Below are 16,381 nucleotides of genomic sequence, written 5' to 3' on the forward strand. Positions count from 1 at the left end.
ATCCCCCAGTTCTAGGATTAGTAGACCAGGTTGGCCTGGATCTTGGAGATCCATCCATTTGCCTCTGCTTCCCAAGGGCTGAGATTAAAGGTGCGTTCCATCGCCTCCCAGCTCGAATAAAATCTTAATATGTTAATGCTTTATAAGTGGAAAACAGACATGTAAGGCATGGCATAAGCCCTAGAAAACTAAAGAAAAACTGGAGATGTCACTTGTCACTTGTTTAAAAGGAAAGGAAGAAGGGAGGGAGGGAAGGGAGAGAGAGGAGAGAGAGGGAGAGGGGAGGGAGAGGAGAGGAGAGGAGAGGAGAGGAGAGGAGAGGAGAGGAGAGGAGAGGAGAGGAGAGGAGAGGAGAGGAGAGGAGAGGAGAGGAGCAGAAAGCTTGCTTCCTACTTTCTTCAAAGAGGCAGCTGCTGGAAGAAGTGGCACTGAGTCACAAGGTTGCCTTTTCCCTGGTGGGCCCCGAAACAATGGGCCGGGAGTGGAGCCCCAGCAGCTCACACAAGCCAGGAAGAGGCTGAATCAAACTTAACAATTGTCTCATCCTGCTGTGCCCAGAGGAAACCTCAGGCCTCACAACTGTCCCGCATGTGGCCACGCAGCCTGTGAGCCGGTCCTGAAGGAAAGACTCCATGAAAACAAAGTCCTCCAGCCACAAAGGTCTGAGCCTGTGGCTGTGGCACCCCAGGGAAGGCGCCGGCCTCCCCGCAGAAGGAACAGCGCCCAGCGCCAGCGGGACGTGTTTCCACTCGCCACCCTTCCCGTTTCCTCCAGCCCCGCTGCGCCACTGCCTCCAACCCCACCTGCAAGGCCAGGCTGGTGGAGCAGGGCCCTGTTTAATCTAGAAGGATGTACACTCAGCCGCCAGGAAGCAATAGCATTAGCCCAGGGGCCAAGAACAGCACTGTGGGAGAACAACGTGGGAAGGTCCAGGGCAGATCAAGGCTCTCTTATTGTCCGGGAGAGAAAGGGGAGCCGAGTGGAAATTATATAGATGGAGGGAGGGGAAGAAGCTTTCTAAACATAGGGGTAGAGGTTGGAAAATAGCTTGGTGGTCAAGGGCACACTGCCCTTCAGGGATCAGAACTGAGTTGGCAGCGCCCACAACCACCTCTAACTCCACCTCCAGGGGCTCTGGCGCCCTCTTCTGGACTCCAAACTCATGTACACCTACCCTTCCACATGTACACAAATAAAAATAGGGGTAACTGTTTAACATGTCCAAGGAGAGAAGGCCAATTTTTGTTGTTGTTGTTGTTGTTTTTGCTTTTTGAGACAGGGTTTCTCCGTAGCTTTGGAGTCTGTCCTGGAACTAGCTCTTGTAGACCAGGCTGGCCTCAAACTCAGAGAGATCCGCCTGTCTCTGCCTCCCAAGTGCTGGGATTAAAGCCTGACCAAAAATAAATTTTTGGGAGAGGGAGAGTCCTTACTCTTGTAAGGACTCTCGTCAACAAACACTCCTGAAAGGAAGCTGTGTTTACAGAGAATGACGGACTGATTCGTTTCGGTCCTGTGGGGAGAATCTTGTGGGTCCAGAGGCTAGTCATCTATTTCAGGCTAGTTCAAGTCTCAGAATAGCCGTCCCTTGTCCATCTGTGTCAGAACTAATATCTGACTAACAGACAGAAACATTTCAGAAAGCTGTGCGGTGGTGATGCATGCCCGTAATCCCAGCACTCAGAGGCAGGAGGATTTCTGAATTTGAGGCCAGCCTGATCTACATACAGAGGGAGTTCCGGGACAGCCAGGGCTGCACAGAGAAACCCTGTCTCAAAGCAAAGCAAAACAAACACAGCTACCTTTTAGAATCTACTCACTTAGCACACCGCTAGCTCCCACCATCCCAAGCTCGGCACTGGGAGGATCTTGGGCCCCCCCCCCGTCTCACTGTACCTCTCTGATGTGATGTACCCCCATGTATTTTAAACTTGCCTTGATTTATGACTTCTGTAAAACTATTAAAAACCTTCATGAACCTGCCTCCACGTGGGAACGTGGGATCTAAGGTAAGCTACACCTGTGTTCCCAGGCTGTGGTCACTCAAAGGGGCTCCAGAACAAACGACCTCTTGCTCCCTTTAAGATGAGAGCCCAGTAGGCTTTTTGTCTGTGCTCTGCAGGTGAGAACATCTGCAGGAGCGTGAGCATGGAGTTCGGATCCCAGACCCCGTGGAAACGTGGGCGGGCAGGTGAGCGGCCTGCCTGCAATCCTCACGCGGGGAAACAGAGCGAGCTGCGGGCCAGGTTAGCCTAAATGGTTCTAGGAGAAACCCTAGCTCCATACACAAGGTTGAGAGCAATGGGGGAAGACAGCTAACGAACCTCGAGCTTCGCACTCACTTGTGCACCAGTGCCCTCCCCCATCCCGTGTGTGCATCCACAGTTATAAAGGTTGATCTATTTTATGTGTTTGCGGGTTCTGTCTTCACGCTCACCAGAAGGGGGCATCTCATCCCACCATAGAGGATTATGAGCCCCCATGCGGGTGCCAGGAACTGGGCTCAGTCAGTGTTCTAACCAGCCCTCCATTTCTTTTTTTTCTCTTTTCTAGAGATGGGATCTCACTATATAGTCTTGGCTGGCCTGGCCTTGACTCACAGGGATACAGGATAAAGATGTGCATTCTCAAGCCCAACTCCAGGGCTGGGATTGTGACTCTGCTCTCCCTACGTTCCAGGGAAGCACGATATCAACGAAGCCACAGCCCAATGGCCTTTTGGTTCTTCGGTTTTTGTTTTTGTTTTTTTTTTTTAAACAGAGTCTGCTGCAGCTGAGGCTGCCCTTGGACTCCCGACTTCCAGCTCGCAAAGGCTGGGGTCCCAGGTTTATGCCACCACACCCAGCTTTGAACTTGGTTTTAGTCACTGTTTATAGATGGGGTGGAACTTTCAACAGAAAAAGACTTTAGGAAAGGACCATTCTCCTTTCTGGTGACTCTATGAGGGGGCAGACTTGGGAGTTCCTTAAAGAATATTAATATCCGAAACATCTCTTTTAACATAAATTATTCTGCTGGGTGGTGGTGCACGCCTTTAATCCCAGCACTCAGGAGGCAGAGGCAGGTAGGTCTCTGTGGGTTCTGGCCAGCCTGGTCTACAGAGTGAGTTCGAAGCTAGCCTGGACTACACAGAGAAACCCAGTCTCAAAAATCAACCAAACAACCACCAAACATTTCCCCCAAAACCACTGTAGGAGGCCTTTCTTGTCGGACTTTCTTTGGGCCGTCAGCCCTCAAATAATGACACGGAGACGAAGAATGCTAAGCTTCAGTTCTTATTACTTAAATTAACCAGAATCTATTAATCTACGTGTCCCATGAGGCCCTTTCCCTCTCCTGCATTCTGCATGGCTGACTCCCTCCACGCCTCCCGGGTGAGATTCACACACCTTGACTCATCCCGAGCTCCCCTTTCCATCCAGAAGTTCTGCCTAACCTCTCCTGCCTAGCCATTGGCCACTTAGCTTTTATTAAACCAATCACAACAAGGCATCTTTATAGAGTGTACAAATGTCCCACAATATAACATAGTCCACAGAATTACATACGAAGTTAGAGGAAACACGATTATTCAAGGATAAAGCCTGCTAGCATGTACCATGAGTACAGGAAGAGGACAGCCACTTTAGCTCGGGGTTCCCTAGCTGCCAAAGCGGAAACAACGTTGAGCCAGTTGGCAGTGACAAGATAAGCCAGCAGTCCCCTACTTTGGTCTTGGTGGAGATTTGAGAAAATTTCTCCTATGGGAGACTGTAACAAATTATATTGTAACCGTCATATGCTGTTGGGCTTGTTGAGAACAAGATGGGCTAATCTTGTCACAGACTCAAGCGTGTTTAATTCGAGTGTCTTCCAAGAATCCCTGGCCTGGGCAGGCTGCCCCATTCCTGTGACAGAGAAATGAGAAGAGCAGGCTATCCTGGCCCTGTGATAGGGAGAAAGGAGAGCAGGCTATCCCGGCCCTGTGATAGGGAGAAAAGAGAAGAGCAGGCTATCCCGGCCCTGTGATAGGGAGAAAAGAGAAGAGCAGGCTATCCCGGCTCTGAGATAAGGAGAGAGGAGAAGAGCAGGCTATCCCGGCCCTGTGATAGGGAGAAAGGAGAGCAGGCTGCCTCGGCCCTGTGATAGGGAGAAAGGAGAGCAGGCTATCCCGGCTCTGAGATAGGGAGGAAGGGGAAGAGCAGGCTATCCGGGCCCTGAGATAGGGAGAAAGGGGAAGAGCAGGCTATCCCGGCCCTGTGACAGGGAGAAAGAAGAGCAGGCTATCCCGGCCCTGTGATAGGGAGAAAAGAGAAGAGCAGGCTATCCTGGCTCTGAGATAAGGAGAGAGGAGAAGAGCAGGCTATCCCGGTCCTGTGATAGGGAGAAAGGAGAGCAGGCTATCCCGGCCCTGTGATAGGGAGAAAGGAGAGCAGGCTGCCTTGGCCCTGTGATAGGGAGAAAGGAGAGTAGGCTATCCCGGCCCTGTGATAGGGAGAAAGGAGAGCAGGCTATCCCGGCCCTGTAATAGGGAGAAAGGAGAGCAGGCTATCCCGGCCCTGTGATAGGGAGAAAGGAGAGCAGGCTATCCCGGCCCTGTAATAGGGAGAAAGGAGAGCAGGCTGCCTCGGCCCTGTGATAAAGCAAACAACTAATGATCGGGATCACACTGAACCCTTGACAACAGCCTGAAGGTGAACCACTTTCAACAGAGGCCATGCCAGTCCACACCAGGGTATCAAAGCACTATGGTGGGACAGCCAGAAGCTCATCCAGCGGGCACTCAGTACCACTGCGTCAGCAGTTTCCCAGCCTTTGGTAGCCATCGCTGCTGGATGAAGGAGGCACCTGAGTTAATGCTTTATCTATCTGTTGCTTGCTACTGTTCTGCATTGGAAGCCCCTCCTGAGGGAAACACTTGCCCTGCCTGCCACGGACTCTCTCAGTTGGAATCTCGGGATGGCTGCCTTCACGGAGCTTTTCGGTGCCTGGATCGAGAAAGCCACGTATCTGCTGCTTGCTATTCCTTTATTTTCACTTGCTTAATAAACTCAGTCATTCAAAACGGAAAGCACAGCTAACCCAGATCGTTCTCTGGGTAAAATCAAGACTCCAAGGCGGCCCTGAGACACAACCAAACTCTGCTTGTACAGAGACATCAGGTTTCTTAGGCAGGAAGCACTTACAGCACTTGGGAGGCAGGTCTCTGTGAGTCTGGGGCCAGGCTGGTCTACAGAGTGAGTTCTAGGACAGTCAGGAATACACTGTCTCCAAAACACCAAAAACATAAAACACCAAAAAGAGGCTTGTGTTAATTTGTTATAAGACATTAATTATAATGTCTAGAACAATCTTTAAGAAAACAACTCAGGGGCTAGACAGCTCAGCAGTTAAGAGCATTGGCAACCCCCAAAAATCACCTGTAATTCCAGTTCCAAAGGATCTGGTGCCCTCTTCTGGCTTCCGCAGACACTGCACCTACACTCATGCAGCCTAAACACATTTAAATTCTCTCTCTCTCTCTCTCTCTCTCTCTCTCTCTCTCTCTCTCTCTCTCTCTCTCTCTCTCTCTCTCTCTCAAGGAGAACCCCAAAGGGATATAGCAATGGAAATGACCAGGTAAACGCTAGGATGCTGTGCACTAGCTGGAGTAATAGCATGGACGGCAGTACGGACACAAATATCAAGTGTAAGGCCCAGCCCAGACTACAGAACAATAGGAAACCCTGAGAAATGAGCAGCTCAACAGCTTCACGGTATCAGGAATTTTCTTAAGTATAAATGAATTAGAAATGGTTTAAGCATCCAATTGCAGATAGGGATCATCAGAATGCCATTTACAACTTAGAGCAATGCTCTCTACAAAAGATATTTTTGATTCAAACATACAAAAGTTAAAACTAAAAGGATTAAAAAACAAACCCCACCATCCAGGCAGTGACAGAGGGAATAAGAGGGAATAGATGTGACTACGTGAACCAGGTGAAACTTGACATTTTAAAGAAAAATTGATAGGTTTGGTGATACATACCTGTAATCCCAGAACTCAGGAGATGAGGCAGAAGGATGAAGAAATCAAGGTTATCTATCCTTGGCTCCGGAGCTGGTTCCAGGCCAGTGCAGGCTACACAAGGCCCTGTCTCAAGAAACTGATAGAAACTGAACTCCTCAAGTCAGCTCCACTTGAGACTTAGCAAACACGGATCTAATAGCGCTGAGTGTCAGGCACACTCCAGGACAGACCACATCTTACGCTCGCAATTCTCAAAAGATGAACTCGGTTCATACTGAGTGTGTTCTCCGACCAACACAGGAACAGAATTAGACAAGAGGAAAATCTGGACATACGCAAACATATGAAATGGCACACAGCTAACAACTACACACGTGTGAGTCCACAGCTAACAGCTACACACGTGTGAGTCCACAGCTAACAGCTACACACGTGTGAGTCCACAGCTAACAGCTACACACGTGAGTCCACAGCTAACAGCTACACACATGTGTGAGTCCACAGCTAACAACTACACATGTGTGAGTCCACAGCTCACAGCTACACACTGCACGGGAGCGCACAGCTCACAGCTATACACTGCATGTGAGTCCACAGCTAACAGCTACACACTGCATGTGTGAGTCCACAGCTAACAGCTACACACTACATGTGTGAGTCCACAGCTAACAGCTACACACTACATGTGTGAGTCCACAGCTAACAGCTATACACTGCATGTGTGAGTCCACAGCTAACAGCTACACACGTGTGAGTCCACAGCTAACAACTACACACTGCATGTGTGAGTCCACAGCTAACAGCTACACACTACACGTGAGTCCACAGCTAACAGCTACACACTACACGTGAGTCCACAGCTAACAGCTACACACTGCATGTGTGAGTCCACAGCTAACAGCTACACACTACATGTGTGAGTCCACAGCTCACAGCTACACACTACACGTGAGTCCACAGCTAACAACTACACACTGCATGTGTGAGTCCACAGCTAACAGCTACACACTACACGTGAGTCCACAGCTAACAGCTACACACTGCATGTGTGAGTCCACAGCTAACAGCTACACACTGCATGTGTGAGTCCACAGCTAACAGCTACACACTACATGTGTGAGTCCACAGCTAACAACTACACACTGCATGTGTGAGTCCACAGCTAACAGCTACACACTACACGTGAGTCCACAGCTAACAGCTACACACTGCATGTGTGAGTCCACAGCTAACAGCTACACACTACATGTGTGAGTCCACAGCTAACAGCTACACACTACATGTGTGAGTCCACAGCTCACAGCTACACACTGCATGTGTGAGTCCACAGCTAACAGCTACACACTACACGTGAGTCCACAGCTCACAACTACACATTACATGGGAGTCCACAGCTAACAACTACACACTACATGTGTGAGTCCACAGCTCACAACTACACACATGTGAGTCCACAGCTCACAGCTACACACGTGTGAGTCCACAGCTCACAGCTACACACGTGTGAGTCCACAGCTCACAGCTACACACACGTGAGTCCACAGCTAACAACTACACACTACATGTGTGAGTCCACAGCTCACAGCTACACACTGCATGTGTGAGTCCACAGCTCACAGCTACACACTGCATGTGTGAGTCCACAGCTCACAGCTACACACATGTGTGAGTCCACAGCTAACAGCTACACACTACACGTGAGTCCACAGCTAACAGCTACACACTACATGGGAGTCCACAGCTAACAACTACACACTACACGTGAGTCCACAGCTAACAGCTACACACTACACGTGAGTCCACAGCTAACAACTACACACTACACGTGAGTCCACAGCTAACAACTACACACTACACGTGAGTCCACAGCTAACAGCTACACACTACATGGGAGTCCACAGCTAACAACTACACACTACATGTGTGAGTCCACAGCTCACAGCTACACACTACACGTGAGTCCACAGCTAACAGCTACACACTACACGTGAGTCCACAGCTAACAGCTACACACTACATGGGAGTCCACAGCTAACAACTACACACTACACGTGAGTCCACAGCTAACAGCTACACACTACACGTGAGTCCACAGCTAACAACTACACACTACACGTGAGTCCACAGCTAACAACTACACACTACACGTGAGTCCACAGCTAACAGCTACACACTACATGGGAGTCCACAGCTAACAACTACACACTACATGTGTGAGTCCACAGCTCACAGCTACACACTGCATGTGTGAGTCCACAGCTCACAGCTACACACTACATGGGAGTCCACAGCTAACAACTACACACTACACGTGAGTCCACAGCTAACAACTACACACTACATGGGAGTCCACAGCTCACAGCTACACACTGCATGTGTGAGTCCACAGCTCACAGCTACACACTGCATGTGTGAGTCCACAGCTCACAGGTACACACTACATGTGTGAGTCCACAGCTCACAGCTACACACTGCATGTGTGAGTCCACAGCTCACAGCTACACACTGCATGTGTGAGTCCACAGCTAACAGCTACACACTACACACGTGAGTCCACACAGCTAGCACACTTGACAGTGAAAAGCTGGGTGTGGTAGCACACACCTGAGATCTCGGCACTTAGGAGTGACCAGGAATTCAGGACCATCCTTGGATATACAGTGGACTACCAGAGGCCCCGTCTCAAATAAAAACAAGTGAACTCATTCCCTTAAATCAGGACCAAGGCAAGGATGCCAGCACGGAGGATCTCTGAGTTTGAGGCTAGCCTAGTCTCCTAGTCTACAGAGTGACCCTCAGGACAAGCCAGGGCTACGAAAGAAACCCTGTCTCAAAAAATAACCAAGCCTGGCAAAAAAAAAAAAAGCAAAAAAACCCCCCAAAAAAATGGGGGGGGGGGAGAAATTAAGAATGAAAACAGAGGGGGCTGGAGAGATGGCTCAGAGGTTAAGAGCATTGCCTGCTCTTCCAAAGGTCCTGAGTTCAATTCCTGGCAACCACATGGTGGCTCACAACCATCTCTAATGAGGTCTGGTGCCCTCGTCTGGCCTGCAGGCATACAGACAGAAAAACACTGTATACACAATAAGTAAATAAATAAATATTTAAATAAATAAATAATTAAAAAAAAAGAATGAGAACAGATTTTGCCACACATGGCAGAGCATGCTCTCACACTTGGAAGGCAGAGGCAGGAAGATTTCTGTGATTTTGAGGCCAGCCTGGTCTACAAAACAAATTCCAGGATAGCCAGGGCTCTGTTACTCAGAGAAATCCTGTCTCAAAAAAAAGAAAGAAAGAAAGAAAGAAAGAAAGGAAGAAAGAAAGAAAGAAAGAAAGAAAAGCAGAGAGAGAGAGAAAGAAAGAAGAAAGGAAGGAAGGAAGGAAGGAAGGAAGAAAGAAAGAAAGAGGAAAGAAAAAAGAAGAGCTGGGCACTGGTGGCACACGCCTTTAATCCCAGCACTCGAGAGGTGAAGACAGGCAGATCTCTGTGAGTTCAAGGCCAGCCGGGTCTACAAGAGCTAGTTCCAGGACAGGCTCCAAAGCCACAGAGAAACTCTGTCTCGAAAACCAAAACAAACAAAAACAAGAAAAGAAAGAGAGAAAGAAAGAAAAAGAGGCCCTACAGTCTTGCCTACAGTCCAATCTTACGGAGCCATTTTCTCTACTGAGACTCCCTCCTCTCTGATGACTCTCGCTGTGTTAAGTTGACTTAAGATTAGCCAGCACAAGCGACCTCTTATGGATTTGGACAGAAACACATCACTGCTAAAGTCAACCATTCCTTTCTTGTTCATCCCCAAGAGCACACATTAATATGAACATCAAGACATAAAATAGTCCAAGTCTTAAAAGTCCTGTAGTCATTTCAAATTCAAACACTTTAAAATTCAGTCTCTTTAAAAATTCAAAGTAGGGGCTGGAGAGACGGCTCAGAGGTTAAGAGCACTGGCTGCTCTTCCAGAGGACCCAGGTTCAATTCCCAGAACCCACGTGGCAGCTCACAGCTGTCTGTTATCTCCAGTTCCAAGGGATCTGACACCCTCACACAGACATACATGCAGAAAAAAATCCAAAGTCTCTTTAAAATTCATTGTCACTGTGGGCTCCTATAAAATCAAAAATACTTACTTCAAGAGGGGAGAACCAGGACAGCCACAATCAAATCGATCAAATCAAAACCAACCTCCAACTGTGTAAGTAGCTTAGTATCCAATGTCTGTGATGCACTCAGCCGTCTTCCAGGCTCCTCCAGAGGGGTGAGGTCACTTCTCTGGCTCCACCCCACTGCTGCTGCTCTTCTTGGTGGTGATCCCATGGTCCCCTGCAGCAAGTGGGCTGCACTTTCACCAACAGCCTCCTGGGTTCTCTTCAGGGACTGGGAATCCAGCCCTCAGCAGTTCCAAGACTCAGCTGCTCTCCATGACCCCTCCATGCCTTCAAACCACCACCACCTGGTGAATATCAAGCTTGGCTGCTTCTGGAATAGTTTCTGCGTGCTGACATCACAGATCCTTCCCACAAAGCTTCCCTTTGAGACTTCACAAGCCAGGCCTCCATCATCTCCGAACATTAACAGCCTCTGAGTTAACACTCCAAGGCTTTTCTAGCCCAAAGTTCTCACAGTCCTTCCACAACCCTCCCCAAACAGTCGGGTCTGTGACAGCAAGGCCCCAGGATCCTGGTACCGACTTGTCTTAGGTAGGGTACCTATTGCTGTGATGAAACACCATGGCCAAAGCAACTTGGGGAGGAAAGGCTTATTTGGCTCACACATTCACATCATAGCTCACCATCAAAGGAGTCAGGGCAGAAACCTGGAGACAGGAGCTGACAGAGGTCAGGGAAGGGTGCTGCTTACTGACTTGCTCAGTCTTTCTTAGAGAACCCAGGAAGAACACCAGGACCTCCCACCCAGGGATGGCACCACCCACCACGGGCTGGGCCCTCCCCCACCCATCACTAAGGAAAATGCCTACAGGCTTGCCTATACCCAGACCTTATGGAGGGATTCTCAATTGAGGCCCTCAGCAGCTTTCAAGCCCTTGGGGGTAGGGGTGACATAGCAGGTATTTATAACTCATAACAGTATCAAAATTATTTAGTAGCAACAAAAATAACTTTATGTTCGCTGGGGGGGGGGGTTTCACAACCTAAGGCTAAAGGGTCGCAGCATTAGGAAGGTTGAGAACCACAGCTAGCTTGTGTCAAGTTGACAAACTAGTCAGGACAGTCCAGAATACCTTTAATGCCAGCTAGAGACTGCACACGTGTACCAAGTAGAAATGGGCCAGGTGTGATGGCATGCGCCTTTAACTCTAGCACCTGGGAAGCAGATAGGGTTCTGTGAGTAGCGGAGCAGCCAGGGCTACAACCGAAGACAGACCCTGTCAAAACAACCACCTACCTACCCCAGCATTAAGTACAGCAGAGTATCTGAGGAATTGACTCATAGTTCACATGAAGCTACTTTAAAGGCAAAATACGGCAGTGATAAGGGGTAGATTCAACGTTTTTTTGTTTTTGAAAGATCAATATATGGGTGTTTTTCCACAGGTTATGCACCACCTGTGGAAGCCTCAGATCCCCTGAAGTGTAGTTACAGATGGCTGTGAGCTGCAATATGGGTGTTAAGATTTGTTAGGAACTATAAAACTTTCTTTTAAAAAAAAATCAAGATCAGGCCATTTTATTAGTGATGTGGGTGAGGGGCAGTTTATTATGGTGTAAGTAGGCTGAGCAAGACGAGGGAGACAAAGCAGAAAGCAGCAGCTCCCCACCAGCTCCTGCCTCCAGGTTTCATCCTGACTTCCTTGAGTGAACTACAAAGTACAAGCCAAATGAACATGAACCCTTTCCTTCCCTACTTGCTTTGCAACGTGATTACATATTCATTACTACAAGCAGCCCCTTCACCACCTCTTCACAAGCCTGTAGTCAACTCCACAGCTTCAAGGATACATGTAGTACACTCATCCCGACAACACTGTCCCCCTCCAATCTATCATGTTTTTTGAGGTGTATGGTACCTTCCTTGCTTCCCAACTTTTTAAAGACTGTCTCTGGGTCCTGATTACCAGGGAGCCCAGCCTGTGGTCCCACTCCAGTCTTCTTGCTTCCACACCCAGCATTCTACTAGTCAGCTGCCTGCCCAACTCATTTTTTTGGAGATGCGGGTGGTAAGTTATTTTAAAGCAGAGTCTCACTTTGTAGCCCTGGCTAGCCCGAAACTCCCTATATAGACCAGGCTGGCCTCATCCAACTGTCTCTCCCAAGTACTGGATCTCAATTATGGCTGACGAACTTGAGGTCGAAAGCCCTCCCCTTGTGGAAGGTTCTAGTAAAAGGGATTATCAACAGATGCCAAATGTTAAGGAGGGACAGGTTAGCTTCAAACACTCAAAGCTACTATTACCAAGGGCAACAATTTTCACACTGAATTCTAGGGCTCAAAGTAAAAATTAAAAACCTAAATTCTGTGCTAACAGCATCCCGTGGTATTCATGCAGGAAGTGTCCTGCCCTACCAAATAGCATCCACAAAATAACAGGCATACCTATCCTACCCTGGGCGACACCACTACCCTCCAAATGGGCACGCTGGTCCCAAACTCTAGTACCCGAGACTGAGGGGAGCATCTGCCACATCCCGGGCACACTAGGATCTCCCCAAATCCTAGGCTACGTTTGCTCGTGCAGGCACGTTAGTGTTCAGTGCCTGGCTGCCTTAGTCCTGAGAACTCGTGACTCAGCCTCCTACCCGAACAGCAGCAAGGACAACAAAGGCAAAGTTATTTTCAGATTTATTGAAAATGACAGAACAGACTCAAACGGCTCCACGCGGTGTTTTGAAATTCATCCCCACTGTAGGCTGAGTGACCTGCAGGTTGGAAAGACTGCCGAAGTCCTACAACAAAACAAGACTCGTAGTGAGTGGTGCAGGGGTAATCTGTGGTTAGTACCAGCCCCCTCCAGATTGGGGTGTGGATCAAAGTCAGCCAAGGGGCTTGCCACCCCCAGGAGGGGCTGTTGAACTTATAACATACTCGACTAAACACAGCTGTCTAGACTTTCATCCACCCACCAAGCTTCAGCACACACTCCCTAGCCACTAGCAAAACACCAGTAAACCCAGGCCTGCCTTCCACACCCAAGGATTCAACATTCTCTAGCTAAAGCTTAACCGCCTGTAAGCATTTTCTATCAGACTCTAAGGCAGCAAGCACACTACTGCTCAGGCCACACCATGGTCGGAGGGGCTTGGGGTGGTCCCTGTCAAGAGGTATCACAATTCACCCAAAGTCCGAGAGGGAACCAGATGTACAAGGTACCAAGAGTGGAGTTCTGATCAGGTCTATCCCTAAGCACATTCAGCACCCAGGAGCCCAGCAGATCCACAGCAAGCTTCAGCTGCCACACGGTTTCACGAAAACCAGGTGTGGGTATATGGGGAGAGTATTTTGTTAGCGACCCATACTGCGCAGAATCACTAACAGCAGTTGGGATCTGAAGCCCACATTAGCATCACACGGTTATGAAAAAGGGCTAAGAGAAGCCACACCAAAGACACCTGTCAACTGTCTTAAGTGGTGCCTGACTATTCTGAAAATAAGACCAGAGATCATTTCTCAAGTTAGACTCTGGAGTCTCCAAGGAAAGCAGGTAACAGAGCCAGAGCTGAATCGAAGGGGTAGGAGGACAATTTAGGAGCCAGCCCCAAAACAAAGAAAATGCACAGGACTCAGACAGTGATATCCCGCAATCCTGAAATCAACACACACAGAACAAGCAGCCACAAGCATTTTTAAAGCGGGGCAAGACAAAGCCACGTTGTGGCCCTCAACTAGAAATCACAACACTCACCAGAAGCTTCAGCATCTCCTTGGTGTCAGGATCTACCTCAATGATCTCCTGATCCAGGGCTGAGACCTAGAAGGGAAAGAATCAAGTCCAAGTTACGAATGAGTTATTTTCCACTTCCTCTGCTCTCAAGATTAGGCCTCGCTATCTGACCTTGGCAAACCTCAGGGATGTCTGCCAATGGCTCCCCAGTGCTGGGGTTAAAAAGCACGAACCACCAGTTTTTGTTCGGATGCCACCAAGATGAACAAGATCACTTCTGCCTTTTTTGGAAAGAGGCTGTTCTGGAACCCAGAGATCCATCCGCCTTTGCCTTCCGTGGACTGGGATTTAAGGGGTGCACCTGGACTGCTTTATTCTTCTGCCAGAATTAGCTAGTGAGTGTCCAGAAAGCCTTAAGATCCAGTTCACAGTGAAGACGTATGTTCAGGGTGTCCGGGTCAGGAGACACGGTCACCAGGCTCCCATGTGGAAAAGAGTTGACTTAACTTGGATGGGGCAGAAAGGCTAACAGACACCCGCAGCCAGCAAACAAGTCAGGAGGCAGGAGGAGCTCTATTAATTTGGGGAGATCCTGTTCTACACAATGAGACCCCGTATCAAAACACCTTAGGCTAGGACCTCTCACTGCGTTTCATTGCAAAGGAGCACCCCCCCCACCCCGAACTCCCATGACCACTTGGACAGGAGCTAGAGGTTCAGAGAAAGACCCACGAAGTTTACCTCAGGGACGTAATTATCCCTCCTTTCTCGCTCTTCCTCCTGCAGTTTGATCGAGATACCCCTGACAGGGCCTCTCTGAATCCTCTTCATCAGATGCGTGACATAGCTACAAGCACACAAGCCAGGAGTTACAGTGACCACACCAGCTTCCCGCTGGCGCCCAGAGCACCTGGGTACAGAACCCACTCGGTGTGCACATTAACAGAGCCTCCCAAACACACACGACACCGTAACGCACACAGCCACCCCTACACATTCCTGTCCCCTCTTCGTTTCCCACACCCCTTAAAGATTATCAGCGCCCCCGCCAGCACTGCCTCCTTCCGGTACAGCACGGCCACAGTGGTGACTATTAGCAGCAGATGCCGAGCCATCGGGTTTCCAGGCCGGGGCTGAGCCGTCACCGCAAACGCACAGCTCCGGCCCCCGCCCCGGGCAGCCCGCGAGGAGGCGCCCACTCACCCGGCTATCTTGTTGCGGAGCTTCTTGCTGGGGATGATAGCGATCTCCTCGCACACGCGCTTGTTGGTGTGGAAGTCATTGCCCAGGCGCGTGTAGTACTTCTCGATGATGACCCGGGCCGCCTTCTTCACGGTCTTGGTGCGGACGCGGCCCTGCGGGTGGAGGGCAAAAGTCACCAGCGAGCCCGCGGCTTTCCGCGGAAGCGCGCCAGGCCGACGGGCACCGCGTGGGCCCGGCCGACCGCTTCCCGCTGCGGGCTGGGAGCCGCGCCTGGCGGAGGATGGACGCGGATTGGAAAGGACAGAGGCCGAGGAGCCAAACACCTACCATGTTGACGGGTCCCGGTAAAAGAGGAAACAGGAAGCACAAGCGAGACCTATAAAGCGCAGGCCAGAGAGCCGCTTCCGCCCGGCTGGGGCGGCGCGCAGCGCGCGGACGTACCGTAGCGCCCCCGGGAGGGCTGGAGTGGCGGTGTCTGGCGGCGGGCGGAGCGAGTGTCTGCGCGTGCGCACGCAGGTAGCCGGGCCGCCTGAGTCTCCGCTCCGTGTAGTTCCGGGCTTGATAAGCTTCTCTTCCACTGTAGCGTAGTCTAGGGGAGGCTCCGAGGCTTGGAGACCGGGCAGACAGGAAGCGCGCGCCCTGGAAAGTGTAGCAGTAGAGGCAGCCCTTCCTGACTTCCACCTGTGTGACTCAGGTCAGAGCTTTCTCGGCTCTAGCCTGATTGGAGACTCCTCTCACTTACTGCAAACTCGCTTCACCAGGGGGCTTTTCTTCACACCCCAGCACAGCATTGCATTGGAGTTGCTCATAAACGTATTGCATTGCCATGTCATGTGACTTTTCTGTTTTTTTTTTCTTTTTTTAGGGAATAAGCTAAACAGGAAGGCTAACTTCCAATGCTTAAAACAGTGGCGGGTTCACAGAAGGCTCTCAAACGTTTTGGTTTTGTTTTTTTCTGAGACAAGGTTTCTCTGTGAAAGTCTTGGCTGGCCTTGAACTCAGATTCACCTGCCTCTGCCAAGTGGTGGGATTAAAGGCGTGTGCCGCCACCGCAGGACACTCTCAAACATTTTTGTGAACAAATTTAGATCTCAGTTCGCTCTACTGCTCCCACCCAGTTAAGACACTATCTCCAAGCACAATTCATGTTTGCCGAGTTCCTTTTACTCCTCTTATTTCTAGAACAATAGGAATTGAACCTATACCTAAGAATCCAAAATTCAACTTCTTCTGGCTGTTCTGCCATACCCAAAGCAGGCTTTTAAGTGTCCTCATCAGCCTAGGAAGGGCCTTTCCTCTGTTTCCTGGGAGGATGGGGTCCTAGACTCAAACATGAGACTGTGCCAGC

General features: G+C 49.8%; 1 protein-coding gene across 1 annotated transcript; it reads right to left on the reverse strand.

Moving 5' to 3' along the window:
- Window positions 1-12,774: 12,774 nt before the first annotated feature.
- Window positions 12,775-15,708, reverse strand: Rps17 (ribosomal protein S17). Its single transcript, XM_075952858.1, has 5 exons — window positions 15,361-15,708; window positions 15,034-15,185; window positions 14,572-14,677; window positions 13,852-13,917; window positions 12,775-12,895 (listed from the first exon to the last, which is right to left on the reverse strand). The coding sequence occupies exons 1-5, from the start codon at window positions 15,361-15,363 to the stop codon at window positions 12,815-12,817; spliced, it is 408 nt and encodes a 135-aa protein (XP_075808973.1). The 5' UTR covers window positions 15,364-15,708; the 3' UTR covers window positions 12,775-12,814.
- Window positions 15,709-16,381: the final 673 nt, after the last annotated feature.

Source organism: Microtus pennsylvanicus, chromosome 18 (assembly GCF_037038515.1).
Source record: "Microtus pennsylvanicus isolate mMicPen1 chromosome 18, mMicPen1.hap1, whole genome shotgun sequence".
NCBI classification, from domain to species: Eukaryota; Metazoa; Chordata; class Mammalia; order Rodentia; family Cricetidae; genus Microtus; species Microtus pennsylvanicus.

What these genes read in the sequence shown, in the direction of transcription:
- Rps17 (XM_075952858.1), bottom strand. An exon ending in GGGATAATTACGTCCCTGAG is followed by an intron (nt 13,918 to 14,571) that starts GTAAACTTCGTG and finishes TTTCCCTTCTAG; the next exon opens with GTCTCAGCCCTGGATCAGGA. An exon ending in AGGAGATGCTGAAGCTTCTG is followed by an intron (nt 12,896 to 13,851) that starts GTGAGTGTTGTG and finishes GTTTTGTTGTAG; the next exon opens with GACTTCGGCAGTCTTTCCAA.